Source organism: Eleutherodactylus coqui, chromosome 3 (assembly GCF_035609145.1).
Source record: "Eleutherodactylus coqui strain aEleCoq1 chromosome 3, aEleCoq1.hap1, whole genome shotgun sequence".
Lineage (NCBI taxonomy): Eukaryota > Metazoa > Chordata > Amphibia > Anura > Eleutherodactylidae > Eleutherodactylus > Eleutherodactylus coqui.
In genome coordinates, this window is record NC_089839.1 from 207,710,444 (window position 1) to 207,727,275 (window position 16,832).

At 44.0% G+C, this 16,832-nt stretch overlaps 1 protein-coding gene across 2 annotated transcripts in view; it reads left to right on the forward strand.

Annotated features, from left to right (window-relative positions):
- Window positions 1–2,559: 2,559 nt before the first annotated feature.
- The window catches only part of LOC136619955 (inter-alpha-trypsin inhibitor heavy chain H3-like), a 41,604-nt gene continuing 27,331 nt past the window's right edge, over window positions 2,560–16,832 (forward strand). The window contains exons 1-8 of one of the 2 annotated variants that reach the window (XM_066594672.1): window positions 2,560–2,762; window positions 5,916–6,073; window positions 9,529–9,633; window positions 12,943–13,105; window positions 14,088–14,198; window positions 15,003–15,131; window positions 15,199–15,315; window positions 16,410–16,578. In XM_066594672.1, coding sequence (XP_066450769.1) covers window positions 2,655–2,762; window positions 5,916–6,073; window positions 9,529–9,633; window positions 12,943–13,105; window positions 14,088–14,198; window positions 15,003–15,131; window positions 15,199–15,315; window positions 16,410–16,578 — 1,060 coding nt within the window. In that variant the 5' untranslated portion in view covers window positions 2,560–2,654. The remainder of the gene's footprint in view (window positions 2,763–5,915; window positions 6,074–9,528; window positions 9,634–12,942; window positions 13,106–14,087; window positions 14,199–15,002; window positions 15,132–15,198; window positions 15,316–16,409; window positions 16,579–16,832) is intronic. The other variant, XM_066594673.1, reaches the window with a different exon arrangement.

Consider the following 16,832-nt stretch of genomic DNA (forward strand, 5'->3'; position numbering starts at 1 on the left):
GTCCAGCCTAGAGCTTACTTCATTGTAGAAGCTGATCAGATTGGTCTGACATGATCGACCCTTCGTGAACCCATGCTGGTGAGGAGTTATTTCGTTGTTCTCCTTGAGGCATTCTTCGATGGCCTCTCTCAGAAACCCCTCGAATATTTTTCCAGTTACTGAAGTGAGACTTACCGGCCTGTAGTTACCAGGCTCACTTTTGGACCCCTTTTTGTATATTGGACTACATTGGCAATGCGCCAATCCAGTGCTACAACCCCGGTCTTGATGGTATCCATAAATATTAGAAATAGCGGCCTAGCTATCACATCACTTAGTTCCCTTAGAACCCTTGGGTGTATTCCATCTGGGCCTGGCAATTTTCTGGATTTTTCTTTTTTTTAAATCATCTTTAACCGGTTATGTATGTAATATTTTGTGAGAGGTTCATTTTATTCCCCTGCATCTTGTGTGGCATTTCCTTTTCGTTCGTGAATACACTTGAAAAGAAACTATTCAATAGGTTTGCCCCCCCCCTTTTCCCATCGTCTATGATTTCTTCTGCATTATTTTGTTAAAGGGCCAGTGCTCTCAGTGCAAATCCTTTTACTGTTAATATAATTAAAGAATAGTTTCAGGTTGTTTTTGCTCTCTTTGTCGATCAGTCTTTCTGCCTCCTTAGCAGTTTTGATCTTATCTTTGCATATTTTGTTTTTTTTTCCCTGTATGATTTTAGTGCTTCTTCGCTACCTTCCTGTTTTAGTAGTTTGAACGCTTTCTTTTGTTTGTTTATTGCCTCTCTTACCGTGTTGTCGAGCCAAATTGGTTTCTTTTTACTTGAAGTTCTTTTATTTTTAAAGGGAATGAACTGCTCACATGAGGTGATTAGGATCTTTTTAAACTTTTCCCATTTGTCCTCTGTACTGATATTTTTGAGGATGTTGTCCCAATTAATGTTACCGATTAGTAGTTCTAAGCTCATCAAATTTTGCTTTACTAAAGTTTAGTTTATTTGTCACTCCCTGATAAGGCTTCTTATTGAATGACAGCTGAAAATTAATTATATTGTGGTCACGGTCCTCAAAGTGCCCCTCTCTTCGGTCCGGTTTGTTAGTTAGTACTAAGTCCACAATGGCCCTCCCTCTCGGTTCCTGCACAAGTTGGATAAGGTAGTTATCTTTAATTGATCTCAAGAACTGATCACCCCTATGAGATTTGCAGGTTTCGTTTTCCCATATTATATCTGGATAATTAAAGTCCCCCATGATAATTACTTCGTTGCGGTTTGCCACCTCTTCTATCTGCCTTAATAGTAAGGTTTCAGTTTCTTCTGTTGCTTTTGGTGGTCTATAGAAAACCCCTATCAGGATTTTGTTATTTTTTCCCCCTGTATTTCTACCCATAGAGATTCCACACATTTATCTCCTGCCCCTATATCCTCCCGTAGCTTCGGCATTAAGTAGGATTTAACGTACAGACATACCCCTCCCCCTTTCTGGTTCCCACGGTCTCTTCTGAAGAGATTATAAACCTGTAAATTTACCACCCAATCGAACTTATCATCAAGCCATGTTTCCGTTATTCCGACTAGATCATAGTTTTCGTCGGTCATTCTCGCTTCACGCTCACCCACTTTACCGATCAGACTTCTTGCATTCGTGGTCATACAGTTTATATGGTTGTTTTGTTCTTTAAATTAATTTTGTTACTAATAGTACTATTGGCTGATCTAACTGTACTAACCCCACCCCCTGCTCGACCCCCATTCCCATTACTTAGACCCAGGTCGCTAGCTACACTGACTACCCTCTTATTTCTCATTTTGCCCTCCCCATCCCCAGTCCCTAGTTTAAACACTTCTCCAGCCTTCTAGCCATCTTCTCCCCCAGCACAGCTGCACCCTCCCTATTGAGATGCAGCCCGTCCCTACGGTAGAGCCTGTAGCCGACAGCAAAGTCAACCCAGTTCTCCAGTAACCCAAATCCCTCCTCCTTACACCAACTCCAGAGCCACTTGTTTACCTCCCTAAGTTCCTGCTGCCTTTCTAGTGTATCCAATGGATAACGGCGATCACATAAAAGTTAAGACAGTTGAAGTTTAATGCTCCCTTCGGTTTAGCCCCTGTTGTGCATACGGACATACGATTAGGGTCACAATGGGTATGTTTCTGAACACAGGGTATCCATTTTGGGGGGAAAGTTTTTATTCATATGTGTGCTTTACAAAAATGACAATTGCCAACAAAACGAAAATCATAATTTTTTTTCCTTCTGCTATGCTTAGATTCATTCAAAAACTGTAGGGTTAGAATACACAGAACACCGCTAGATGAATTCGTTAAGGGGTCTAGTTTTCAAAACCTTTACGGAGTTATTCTATGTTAAAGTGACAAATGTCAGATTTCCAAAATTTGTTTTGGTCATTGAGGCACAAACAGGCTTGGTCACTAAGGGGTTAAGAGCGCCGTGTTGTTTCCCCCAATGCTGGCCCTGCGTGTAAACAAACAAGAGGCTGCCGGACAAGTATTGATCGGGGTACGTTAGGCTGCAGTAGGTGGCTGTGGAGGCCACATGACTCACCAGCTGCTGAATCACTTTTTAGGACACAAATGTTTGACTTTTCTGTTTGTTTCGGCACAAACTTCCCCTGAAGACAGTTATCCATTAATCCAGAACATGAACGGACAGCGATCTGACCGGACCATGGGGGACCTCAACCGCTGGAGTCTGCTGATATCGGCCCTCGTCACCCTGTGCATTCTGCCTTCATGCCATGGAGGAACGGTCAGTTATTACTATAGTCGCTCGGTGATATTATCCGGAATGGGGAATATACTGCATCATTACATACAAAACACTAATGCAACTTTCTAATAGACTTTGTGTGTCAACTCTTCAAGATATTTGCTTGCTGTCAATGAATGGGAACATTCTTATTAAACCTAAAGGCTAAAAACAATTTTCCAACCTAGTTCTTTTCGCAGCTGAGAGTTTGTTACAACTGTATTCTTCCTGGACTGGGTGGGGGGTGGAAGAATCTTTTGTGGTCTGAGAGCCACATTGTCCTGTCGAACCTCTCCTAAGGGCCACATTAAAATCAAATGGGGTATTGCCATCTAAGACATGTATGGCATATCACAGGTATACACTATAAATGGCCGCTAGGTGCAGGTTCTACTTTCAGGACTCTCACCTATCTGAGTCTCTTCCTCCAATCAGCACTCCAGGGAGGAGGGGAGAAATCATGAGGCTCTCCCCAATGTAGATGATGGGTGCTGTAGTAACAGCGAAGCATTTCACAACTCCCATAAACTACAATGAAGAGAGATACAAACATGTGCAGATGGTTGGGGTCTAGCATAGCATGTGCAGCCCTGGTCTAGACAATCCTCTGGACTCCAGATTGATACATCCTAGGGCTTAAACAAACGACTGTATTTTCGTAATGTTTTGCGGGCGTGAAAATCATGCCCGCAAAACGTGACAAAGCAAAGCCATTGTTTGCAATGATTTCGTTTTCATGGCTGTGTTTTTTCTATGTGATTTACCTACGTGAGAAAAAACAATGGCCTTGCCTTATCTTTCTCGTATGTAGTTTTCATATGTGCGGGAAAAGATAGGTCTGGACTTGTGTTTCTGGGTTTTTTTCGAACACAATTATGCAAAGATTGAGCGTTTAAAAAAAGACTTTTGATTGGTACATGTGCAAATACACTCCGTACAGCAAGCATATTTGCGCATGCACCTGTCTGAAGAAGGCCTCACATTGTAACAAACTATCAAAACAGGAGAAAAGGTTGCAGATAGCAGGAAGGGAACAGCTTCCTGCTTCTGCTAGCGGTAATGACAGCAATTGTGGTTTGAGAGCGAGATTTACGGGTTTACTTCCTATTCTGTGCATCACTTGTACTTAAAGAGTACCTGCACTTAAAAAAAACAACTTTTGACATCAGTGTGCAATGTCAAAAGTTTCGATTAGTTGGGGTCCAGGTGCAGAGAACCCTGCTGATAGCTGAAATCACTGCTGGCCTGAGGTTAGATAGGAAAGCTGTGTAGAATCTTTCTTGGCACACCCTCCTTTCCCCATGTCATAAAAAATGATATCTATATCCATGGCAATATGCCTATATTCTGCTTGTGCACAAACCAGCAAAATAGCAGTATACCCACTCCAGAACAGCTCAGTGAATAAATACAGGCCCAGAACCAAGCTCCGTACATAAATACATGACCAGTACCAAGCTAATAACACATAAATCTCTAGAACAAAGTTCATATACACAGCACCAGAACAGCTCAGTGAGTAAATACTGTACCAGCATAAATACAGCATCATAACCAACCTCAGTACATAACTATAGCACCAGAACTAAGCGCCGTACATAATTACAACTTCAGAACAAGCTCCTAATTTAAATGCAGTACCAGAACAAGTCCGTGAATAAAAACTGTACCAGAACCAACATCAGTACATAAATACAGCATCAGAACCAAGCTCAAAACATAGTTACAGGACCAGGCTTATAACACAAATGCAACACCACAACAGCTCAGTGGATAAATACTATGCCAGAACCAAGCTCCGTAAATAAATACAGCCCCAAAACCAAGCTCAGTAGATAAATACAGGTCCAGGACCCAGCTCATAACATAGATACAGCTTCATAACATCTCTGTGAATAAATACCTCTACCAGAACCAACTTCAGTACATAAATACAGCACCAGCACCAATCGGAATCCATAAATACAGCTCCAAAAGAGCTCTGCGAATACATACTGTACCAGAACCAAGCTCAGTACACAAATACAGCAACAGAACTAAGCTCAGTACATACATACAGCTTCAGGACCAAGCTCAGTACATAAATACAGCACCACAACCAAGGTCATAATATGAATGCAGCTCCAAAAGAGCTCTGTGAATAAATACTGTACCAGAGCCAACATCAGTATATAAATACAGCATCAGAATCAAGCTCAGAATATAAATACAGCTCCAGGACCAAGTGGATTACTTAAATACAGCTCCAAAACAGCTCTGTGAATACATATTGTACCAGAACCAAGCCTAAAACACAAATACGGCAACAGAACTAAGCTCAATACATACAGCTCCAGGACCAGGCTCAGAACATAAATACAGAACCAGAACTAATGTCATAATATAAATACAGTTCCAAAACAGCTCTGTGAATAAATACTGTCTGCACCAAAGACACCCTTGGTATATAAGTACTGCATCAGAACCAAGCTCACTAGTTACATACAATAGCAGAACTTAGCTTATAACTTAAATACAGCTGCACAGCTATGCAGTTGTGTTGCAATGACGCCAATGGGGTGACAAAGGCTCCCCAGAGGGAAGGCGATAAAGGCAGAAGAAGATAATCTGGGCAGATGGACCTAAGGGAGGCCATCATCCCCAGCCTACATCTGCCTAGTGTTCCACCTACAAGCTGGTGATCAGGGCCCTGCAAGACTGCATTGAGTGCACATAGCTAAGGCCAGCCATTGTTGAAATGAAGGGGCTGCAGTGCTCATGTGAGCTTCTATAGACATCTACGTGTCCGTCTTCAGCTGCTTAGAGGAGCCATCAAGGAATAATGACAGCTGAGGGGACACGGTGCTTTCATTTCACTGAGCAGCAGGTGTCTCAGCACCAGGACCTCCACTGATCTAAACTTTTGACATGTCTCTCTGACATGTCAAAAGTTTTATTTCATAAAGTGCAGTTGCCCTTTAAACAATTTCTGCTCCAAGTAGTGAAGCTTCATTTTTTTTCACGAAGCGCTGATCTCAACCTGTGGCTCATCAACGCCAACTCCCATCATGCTCTAAAAAAGCTGCAAGCAACATCTGGATAGCTGCAGGTTGAGATCACGGCTATAGCTCATCAGTGTCACGTAATTATGGTGGTGTCTGTCTCTCCTTCCAGAAGATGGAGGTGCGCAGCATGCACATCCACAGCAGGGTCTCATCACGCTTTGCTCGAACCTTCATCACCACAGTCATCCAAAACGTAATAAATTCTTCACAAGAAGCCATTTTTGAGATGGAGCTGCCAAAAACTGCGTTCATCACCAACTTCACCATGTGAGTCCTGGGCTCCTCAGCGGCAAATCTGCCAGTGATACATCTGTAGAGTATAATGTGTCGTGTGGGGATCCGGTGCGGGAAGGGGAAATAATGACATGTCTGACTAGATAATTAATTGTACTCATAGCTGCAGTCAGCAGGTTGAGGCTTTAAGCTGGCCATATAAATTAGATGGAAGTAGGTTGATGGTTGAACAACCGTTAAATGAACTGTCATCTGGTGAATAATCGTTTCGCAAACACAGACCTTCACGTTTTAGTCCATGTGGGCTACCAAAATTGTTCAAATTGGCTATACATGTTCAATGACACCGGGCTATGGACAAAAAAATCTTCCTCTAGGCTACCTTCACACAGGGCATATTTGTTGTCAACTTTCCACAACAGAAAATTGGCAGCGAATACGCAGGGGACCAGAATGGTGTGGATTTTGCAGTGGAATTTGGTATGGATTTCTCATGGGCTTCAACCTTTGCATTTCAAAGATTGAAATCCACTGTCAAAACACAAATTGACTGTGAATTTAGAATCCACTGTGTATTTTATATAGACTACGGATTCCACTCCATAAAGACGAGATTTTTTAAAATCTTGTCCACAGTGCTTATATTGAAAATACTGCGGATTTTCCACAGAAACTTCCACTGTGGAAATTCTGAAACATTTCCAATGCATTTAGAAAGTCTTCACACTCTTTCACTATTTTTACATTTTATTATGTTGTGGCCTTGTGTTTCCCCATTATTCTGCACTCAGTACCCCATAATGACAAAGTAAGAACAAAATGGTAGAAATCTTTGTAATTTAAAAAAAAAATGAAAAGCTACCATTTTGCATTGACATAAGTATTCACACCCTTTGGTATGACACTTGATATTTGGCTGTGGGAGCCTCCCATTTCTCTTGATCATCTTTAAGATGTTTCTACATCTTAATTGGAGTTACCTGCGGTAAATTCTGCTGATTGGATATAATTTTAAAAGACCCTCCTGTCTATATAAGGTCTTACACCTCACAATGCATATCAGAGCCAAGACCAAGCCATAAGGAGGTGCCAGTAGAGCTCAGAGACAGGATTGTGTGGAGGCACAGATTGGGAGAAGGCGACAAAAACATTTCTGCTGCACTGAAAGTTCCCAAGAGCCCAGAACCACACATCATTATTACATAGAAGAAGAACAACCAGGACCTAGAGCTGCCGACCCACCAAACTAAGTCATCGGGGGAGAAGGGCCTTGGTATGAGAGGTGGCCAAGAACCCAAATGGTCACTTTGGCTGAGCTCCAAAGATCATGTGTGCAGATGGGAGAAACTTCCAGAAGGTCATCCATCACTGCAGCCTCCACCAATCTGGGCTTTATAGCAGAGCGGTCAGAAAGAAGCCTCTCCTCAGTAAGACGCATGAAAGCCGCCTGGAGTTACCAAAAAGACTAAAGGGCTCTCAGACTGGGGTAAACAAGATTCTTTGCTCCGATGACACAAACATGGGACTTTTTGGCCACAATTCTAAGCGTTGTGTCTGGAGGAAACCAGGTGCCGCTCATCACCTGCCCAACACCATCCCTACAGTGAAGCATGATGGTGGCAGCATCATGCTGGGGACAGGGAGACCCATCAGGATTGATGGAAAGCTGAATAGAGCAAAGTACAGAGATAATAGAAACCTGATCCAGAGTACAAGAGACCTCAGACACAGGAGGGGCTTAGGGACAACTCTGTGAATGTTCTTGAGTGGCCCAGCAAGAGCCATGACTTGAACCCAATGGAACATCTCTGGAAATACCTGAAAATGGCCGTCCACAGACGGCCCCATCCAACCTGACAGAGAACAGAAAATCCCCAAATCCAGGTGTGCGAACCTTGTGGCATCATACCCAGGCAGACCGGAGCCTGGAATCGCTATCAAAGGTGCTTCAACTAAGTACTGAATTCAGGGTGTGAATACCTATGTCAATGCAAAATGGTAGTTTTGCAGTCTTAAAAATTTTACAAAGATTTCTAACATTCTGTTGTGACTTTGTCATTATGGGGTACTGAGTGCAGAATGATGGGGAAAAACACAAAAGGCCACAACATAACAACATGTGAAAGGGTCTAAAGACTTTCTGAATGCATTGTACATCCCTTATGATGGCACCCTTAACGTACCCATGCACATTCAACAACTGCCGGATGAATGATCGTTTGTCTCCCCTTCCCTCCCCTACACATGAGCGTTTGGCTCAGCCACGTATTCATGTCTGTAGGGAGGTAAGCCGCAGCCAGATGCAGTGACCGAGGAGTGGGCCACAGCCTAGGAGACAGCGAGGTAGAGTTTGGGCCTTGTCACGGTGGCTCTACCACCCGGAGGGTAATCGGTGACACGTCCAAGGGCCGAGGGCAGGTTAATAAACAAGGAACCCAAATAATGGATTACCTTTAGTCCTGTTTTGTCATCTCCCGTGTACCTTCTGTGGGGGAATTCCTGGATGATGGAGTAAATCCACACACACGGGTACAGTTTAAGACACAGCCTTCGGAAACGGAGGGGCGACTGGTCGTTTTACTTAACGTCAAGGACAGAAACAGTTCAGCAGCTTCTTGACAAGTAATGTGACCAGGAGGACTCAGGGGGTGACAGGAGAAACCATAGTCTCTGTCTGTCTGTCTGTCTCTCTCTCCCTCTCCCTCTCTCTCTCTCACTCTCTCTCTCCCTCTCTCCCTCTCTCCACATTAAAGGACGAAAACACGCTGCAGAACTTCTGGGGAGTAGCAGTCCTCAACATTCACTACTAGGCCATCCTCTCGGCCTCCTCCATTCTGAACCACACAAGTTGAAGTTACCTGTGTGGGCTTCCTGTAGAACTCCAGAACAGACATGACGGACTATGATTGATTGTCTAAAACTATCACTGTTATTAAATTTCACCTCATGAATGATCATTTTGGTTAAAAACATTCATTTTTATTAACTTGAGGCCTTCGGCGCACTAGCATATTTGAGGCCGTGTGCTGTCCATGTTATTGACGTTTTTTCACACGGACCAATGGTTCCCGTAAAAAACTCATTGCATGTCTTATTCCTGTCCGTAATACAGACAAGAAATGGGACATGCTAATGCAAGTTTAAAGCTGACTTGACACGAGCATATGTATAATTGCGCACACTTTAGTACACTTTTTTTGTGCTTTGAATTAGGCTTTTTTTCGAACATGTCGTCATGTTTTACTGTACTTTTTCCGCCTGCAAGTCCTTTTTTTTGCACGCGGGACGCAAACATGAATCGCTTGAAATGGTCAATTCATCTAATTAGTTCTAGACATGTGAACAAACCCATTGACATGTATTCACTGCATATTACGAGCGTAATACGCTGTGCAAATATGCTGGAGTGAACGAGCCCAAAGTGTAATTATTATGAGGGCCTTTAGATACAACGCTCCTAATAATAATGTATGTTTTGTGTTTACAAGGATCATTGACAATGTTACAAACGTTGGGGTCATTAAGGAGAAAGCTGAGGCGAAGAAAGTCTATCAAAAAGCCGTATCCAGAGATCAGAGCGCCGGCCTGGTCCAGTACGTATTACCAGACGCCATTATGTTTCATCGGTTTAATTCATCTATGGACGCTTCTCTCGCAGAATATGAGAAATTTACCTATAAGGATGCATAGTGAACTTAGTAGAAATGGGCCCCATCATTGTGTTGGTTCCCCCACTATGGTCGTTGCATAAGCCTTGGACCAGTCCCACCCTTGCAGCTTGCTAACAGGTTCCTCTGGAGAGATGTTGTTACCGTGCAGTGCGGCGCGGGGTACCGCGGTCAGCGCGCGCTGCTCCGGCTTTGGCTTCGGATCCGGCGTCCTGGAGCTCTGACGTCAGGGCTTCCCCGGCGACGTGGGGCGGCTGGTGTGCGGCGGCATGGGCGTGTCCACCCGTAGGGTGCCGGCCGCACTCCTCCGTCTCTCTTGTGCAGTGAGTGGGGGAGTTGGCTCCTCCCACTCTCCGCCCCTGGGCGGAGTCTTGTAGTCATAAGGCTGGCTGTGACCTGAGTTCACTGCCAGTTATTGGTTCTGTCAGCTTCTAGTCAGTCCTGTCTGCAGTTCACCTCAGTCAGTTCCCTAGTTGGCTAGTCAGCTTCCTTTTCCAGCATTGCCTTGTGCTCAGCATTTTCTGTTTGGTAACTCCATCTGCCTCCCTTGTCGGCACTCTGTCCCCCGTTAGTTAGGTACATCTTGTGCAGTCGCCAGGTCCCTAGCCAGTGTAGGGACCGCCGTCCAGTTGTCTGCCTGGGGTTAGCCAGGTCGAGGCAAGTAGGCAGGGACAGTGGGGTGCGGTAAGTTCAGGGCACCCCATCTGGCGCTCGGGGGGTCAGAGTGCCGCAACAGATGTCATGCAAAGGGGATGGGAAAAAACAGGGCTGGACTCCATAGAGGCTGCACGCTTTTTTCAACTTTCAATGTCACAATCTATATTAAGTAAAAATCCTGCAGTTCTCACTCTGACCACTAGGCTTACTAATAGTCTGACACTTCCTGTTCTATGGAGAAAACTTCTCAGCCATCATCTCATTATCATCACAGGCAGGATTATAATGAAAGGTGACACCTATATATATCTATATATATATACATAAACACAGGATTCACCATTCTTAACAGAGGGTGTCACAGCTCACCTCCTACCTCTCTCTGCACAGATCACGCAACATGATCATAGCACAGATCACCTCCTTTCTCTCCCTGCACAGAGCATGACCACAACACTCTCCCATAGAAGTTTATAGATGATGATTACAGATCAGAGAGCATGCCTACAACAATCTCCAATAGAACTCTATAGGTGATGAGCACAGCTTACCTCTTCCCCCTTTCTGCACATGTGACAAATTATGCCCACAACATGCCCATAGAGGTCTATAGATGATGGTCACAGCTCATCTCCTCCCCTTCTCAGCACAGCGCATGCCCATAACACTCCTTCTCCTCTCTGCACCAATTACAGAGTATGCCCACAACACTCTCCGATAGAAGTCAATAAGTCATCTCTAGACGACAGGTTCCTATGGTCCACAGCTGCTGTAAAGCAAATTTCTGAATGCTATTAACAGCTGCTCAAGCAAGATGGCCGCCCCATGATCATGTACAGACAATAAGATAAAAAATTCTACAATCAGAAAATAAAAACAGATTAGGGACATAGAAAATGTGTCGTTATCTGTTTAGAATTAGTAGAAAGATAGGTGATACTTTCCCTTTAAGAGAGAGATTCCAATCATTTACAGTAATTGCTTGTAATGCATTTCCCTAATATAAGTTCTCGCTGTGCAGAAGCATCACACAACATTCATCAGTCTGTGTATGTTACGTTGCTTTCACACCTGTGTTAGGGTCAGTTCAGGGTTTCTGTCTCTCTGCTCCGTTTTTGAAGAAGAGAAACTGAAATAAAACTAAAAAAACGGATCAGCTTTTTCGCAATGGATTTCAATGGGGTTTCATGGAAAGCAAACGGAAAGGCTTCAGTTTTTTGGACAGGAAAATAGCGCAGTCTGCGGACTTATCTTTCTATTAAAAAACGGAAAACTGACAGAATGAAAGCAAACGGAAGCCTTTCGGTTTGCGTTCTATTTTTTTGAAACCCCATTGAAATGAATGGGGGAAAAAATGGATCATTTGTTTTCCATTTTATTTCAGTTTCTCTCCTCCAAAAACAGCAGAGAATCGGAAATCCTAAACTGACCCTAACGCAGGTGAGAAAGCAGCCTTAGTCTTGCTGGTTCTCAGTGTCATTGATACTGGTCAACAAATTTTTACAAAAGTCATATTACCGAAATAAAATTTGTAACATTTCTTATCAATTTTTATGTGCTCAACACAAATATGACAGTCAAAATGCAGAATTGGCTCTTTTTCGTAATCTGCAATAATTGTCTACATCAAGACATGCGTGCCAATAGTAATAGGCCTATGGTATACTACCTGTAAAAAATCAAGTCATAAACTACATCTTCAATTTCTTTGCCTGTCTCTTGACCAGCTGTTCGGGAGCATCTCTGTGGAGTGTCCGGCAGTAGTCAGCCAGCATGGTAGTGTCCAGCAGTAGTCGGCCACCATGGTAGTGGACCATTTTCCCTGGTATCTTTGTTCCATTGTTGCAATACCTTGATGAAACGTCCGCCATGTTCATCACTAACCATACCCCAGTTGTCTGGAAAGAAATCCAGATGGGAATGAAGGAAGTGGATCTTTAGAGACATATTGCAGCCAAGTTTCTGACACTGCATCAGCAGGTCTTGTACTAGTTCCTTGTAGCTTTCTGCCCTAACATTCCTGAGAAAGTTTGTAGACACTAGCATCCATGCTTGTTTCACATCACCTTGCAGCAAGTTGTTGAACTGGTCATCTTTGAAGAGCTCTCAAATCTGAGGACCCACAAAAACTCCCTCTTTAATCTTTGCCTCACTGAGTCGAGGAAATTTTTCATGAAGATATCGGGAAGCTGTCTAAGTCCGGTCCATGGCTTTCACAGAGTTCTTCAAAACTAATTTAATGTGAAGGGGTGTTAGCAGGATTTTGTGAGCCTCGAGCAGAGCTTGGTGCTGGATATTCTTCTCTCCAACTGCTAAACTATCCAACTAGATAAATTTACACAGTGAAACACAGAAAATGACTTATATGAATTATCTTCAAAACGAGGACCAATGAAAATTTTTCATGGTTATATTTGTGTTCAGCACACCAAGATACTACAGATTAGGAGGACCTTTTTAAGTCAGTAACAATTTCACTTGATGCGACAGCACAGGAGAAGAGAGCTCTGGTTATTCAGCTTTGGCCCAGTTGGTTCCTGATTCTTGTGTCTCGGCTCTCTGTGTATCTTCATTTAGATCCTCTGGGCGCACAATGGAGAATTTTAAAATCTCAGCGAATGTGGGACCTCTGTGTACAGCGACCTTTAAGCTGGTCTACGAAGAGTTACTGAAGCGGCGGCTCGGGAGCTATGAGTTCTACCTGAGAATCCGTCCCAAAGAACTGGTGGAAAACTTCCATGTGAGTAATAAGAACTGATGATCGCATTATGTCATCGCAGGCACCCTTCCCCAGTACATCCCAGCAGGATCATGGACTCATCCTATTATTTATAGTCTTTCCTCAGATCCATTCTTTGGTGAAATCTTAGAGTGGGGTTAATCTTCAGCTCAGTTCATCCTGAGCCTCCTGGTTCATGCATAGAACTCCACAGTGGCAGTTAAGACTGTGTATGTCATAATCAGTGCTAACCCTAGGTTAAATGGCACCCTGTGCTGAATTATTTTCAGTGCCTCCTTCCCCGTCGTAAGAAAAAACAACATGTATTGCACTAATAGGCAGCATAAGCACACCAGAACAGCTCAGTGAATAAATTCTGTACCAGAATCAAGCTTACAACATAAATACAGCACCAGAACCAAGCTCCTAATCTGAATACAGCACCAGAACATCTCCGTACATACATTCAGCACCAGAACCAAGCTCATACATGCAGCACCAGATTGAAGCTCATAACATAAATGCAGCACCAAAACCAAGCTCAGAACATGAATACAGTGCCAGAACCAAGCGCATAACATGAATACAGCATCAGAACCAAGCTCAGTACATAAATATAGCACCAAAACCAAGCTCATAACATACAGCCTGAGAACAAAGCTCAGTATGTACATACAGTAGCATAAGTAAACAATTGTGGTGGTGGTGGTGGTGGTGGTGGGGGGGGGGGGGGGGGGGCGCTGATGCGCTGACAGTGGCATCCCAGAGCATCAGAGGGGCAGAGCCATAGCCAGGGGAAGGATGATTCATATAGCTCCACAGGACACATAGAGGAAAAACACCATTTGGCCAAGTGGACCAAAGAGGGGCAATCTCCCTCAGCCTATATTTGCCTGTGACCCCTTCCTCCTAGAGGCTAGTGGCTGGCACCCTGAGTGACCTCACGGTTTGTACACAGCTAAGGCTCACCATTGTCATAATATTGCACATGAATGTTTTGCAGATCAGCGTAGACATCACTGAACCACAAGGAATCAGCTTTCTGAAAGCCGTCGGGACATTCATGACGAACGAGCTCTCCGACGGAGTCAGAATAAATCGTACAGAAAATAAGGTAAAGGGGATCCAGTCATCAGGAAAAGAAAGCTGTCCTGAGCATCCTGTACTTAAGGGAGCCCTCCAGACATCTCATAATAATACTCTGATTAGCAACCTCTCTCCTTTCCTGGCTTGTTATTTCCCATAATACCTCATTTCCATTTGCTATACTATTTTTTCCTTAATTGTCCCATGACCATGTTCACTAGATCACCAATATCTGTGCATGGAAATTAAGATAACAATAGTGGGTGAAGTTTGCACTTATTTGCTGCCAATATAGATATTGGGGTTAAAAGGTGCTACAGTGCAGAAACCATGCTGTAACAGGTGCAGAAGAGATAGCGCAAAGGGACAGTGCAGGAGAGATAGAGAAGAGACAGTATAGGTAGGAGGGAGCAGGAGAGATGGCACAAGAGAGATGGGGCAGGAGAAATGGGGTAAGAGGGGCTGTACAGGAGAAGTGACACAAAAGGGACTGCGTAGGAGAGATGATGCAGGGGAGACGGTGCAGGAGAAATGGGGCAGGAGAGACAGTGCAAGGGGGAGGGAGCAGGTGAGTGGGGTCAGGAAGAGCAGCGCAGGAGAGATTGGGTAGGACAGACAGCACAAGAGGGAGGGAGCAGGAGAGATGGTATAGGAGAAATGGGGTAGGAGGAACAGAACAGGAAAAATAGAGCAGGAAGGACAACACAGGAGAAATGGTGCAGGAGAGACAGCATAGAAGAAATGGTGCAGGAGAGATTGGGCAGGACAGGAGATCACAAAGTGTTACAGATGAGTTTTCTGTTATTTTCTGGACTTTTCCTCTAATTTCCAGGCCCATGTAGAATTTAAGCCGACTCTACACCAACAACGCCGGTGTCCAAATTGTGCGGGGACTCTTCTGGATGGCGATCTCAGAATAACCTATGATGTCAGGAGAGAGGCTTCTGCTGGGAGAGTGCAGGTGACTAGAGGAATCATTACATTCAGCTGGATTGTTACTTTGTTACATTGTCTTTTTCTTCTCACAGATCATCAATGGATACTTTGTTCATTACTTTGCCCCGGCCAACCTTAAACGCTTACCGAAAAATGTGCTGTTTGTCATCGATCACAGCGGGTCAATGTACGGAAACAAGATAAAACAGGTAACAATGGCGCTGCATTTTTAAAACACATCCTGGGGTAATGGAGGGAAATCATAAAAATATATTAGGGGACTGCTATTTATACACTGAATGGTTTCTTTATTAGAGCCCCGCCTTTTATTAGCGGTGCGGGCCTTTTATTAGAGCCCCCGGCCCTTTCACAATTGGCACTTCCCTGTATGAAAATTATCATGTGACCCTGGAGAGCGGCATAAAATCACGTGACAAGTTTTCCGTGGATCAGTTTCAGTGTGAATCCACATTAGATGGGAAAATCCAGCGATCTGAGTGACTCCCAATGAGGCTGGGTCATCGGGGCTAGAGTAGTCAAGGGCAAGATTTCACTGCCAATCGCGTGAGGTTTTCTAGTGTAACTGTGTGGAGAATACGAAAAATAACAGGATTGAGAAAGACATCCAGCGATAGGGGATCCTGTGGACAGAAACAACCCATCACCGAAAGGGGTCAGAGGAGGACTGACAAATGTTGCACAATCAAGAGCAGCCCAATACAACACTGGTGCTCCAACTAACTTGTTCAAATCCACAACTCGACGTGCCTTAGCACAGATGTGCTATAACAGCAGATGACCAGTTCCATTTCAAGAGAAACAGAAAAGTGAGACTCCAAGGGGCAAAAAAACTCAAAACTTGTATCAATGAGCAGTGGATAAACATCTCCTGCTCAGATGGATCCAGATTTTTGTTGCACCGTGCTGATGGCAGGTCAGATTTTGGCACAATTAGCATGAATCGATGGCCCCTTCCTGTCAGGTGTTCAGAATATGTCAGCACCTCTATTTAATCTGCAGCAACTACAAGATGCTTCCTGTCCACAGGGGCCGATATTCCTGCAGAACAATTTAATCACGTAGTGGAATCTACGTCACGATGAATTGCTGCGGGTCTGAAGGCCAAAGGAGGTCCAACGCGCTACTAGTTGGGGACTCTAATAAAGGGGCCAGTCAGTGTATATATCTTGTTAGGTAATGGTGTAGACGCCATGGAATATCACCCCTCCGTCAGCACTCCTATGGCCCCCGCTCCAGGTGCTAAGACTGGGATGTGACCTTTCTTCTATCATTATGCCTATAGACTTATGAAGCCTTCACAAAGATCCTGGAGGAGATGCCACGGGAGGATTACATTGGAATTCTAATATTTGATGATAAAGTTGAAAGTTGGAGGAACAGACTCGTCAAAGCCACTCCGAGCAACATTAAGAAGGCAAAGCAGTTTGTGAAAACTATGACTGCAAGAGGAGGTAAGCTGGGGATTCGAGGCAGAGAGCATATTATTGGACTGGTTGCTGTAAATTGGGAGACCTAAAAAGCAGTATAAGGGCTTAAGTGGAATGCACAGAGAGAAAGTAGAATGGAAAGAGTTGCATTTCTTCCGTATTTTGGACCCGCTCCTGGTTTTGGCTCACAAAATACTGATGAAAAATACGCCTGTGTGAATAAGCCCTAAGACATCCGCAGCTGAGCCTCAGGCCCTGATGTTAAATCGTTTCCAAGG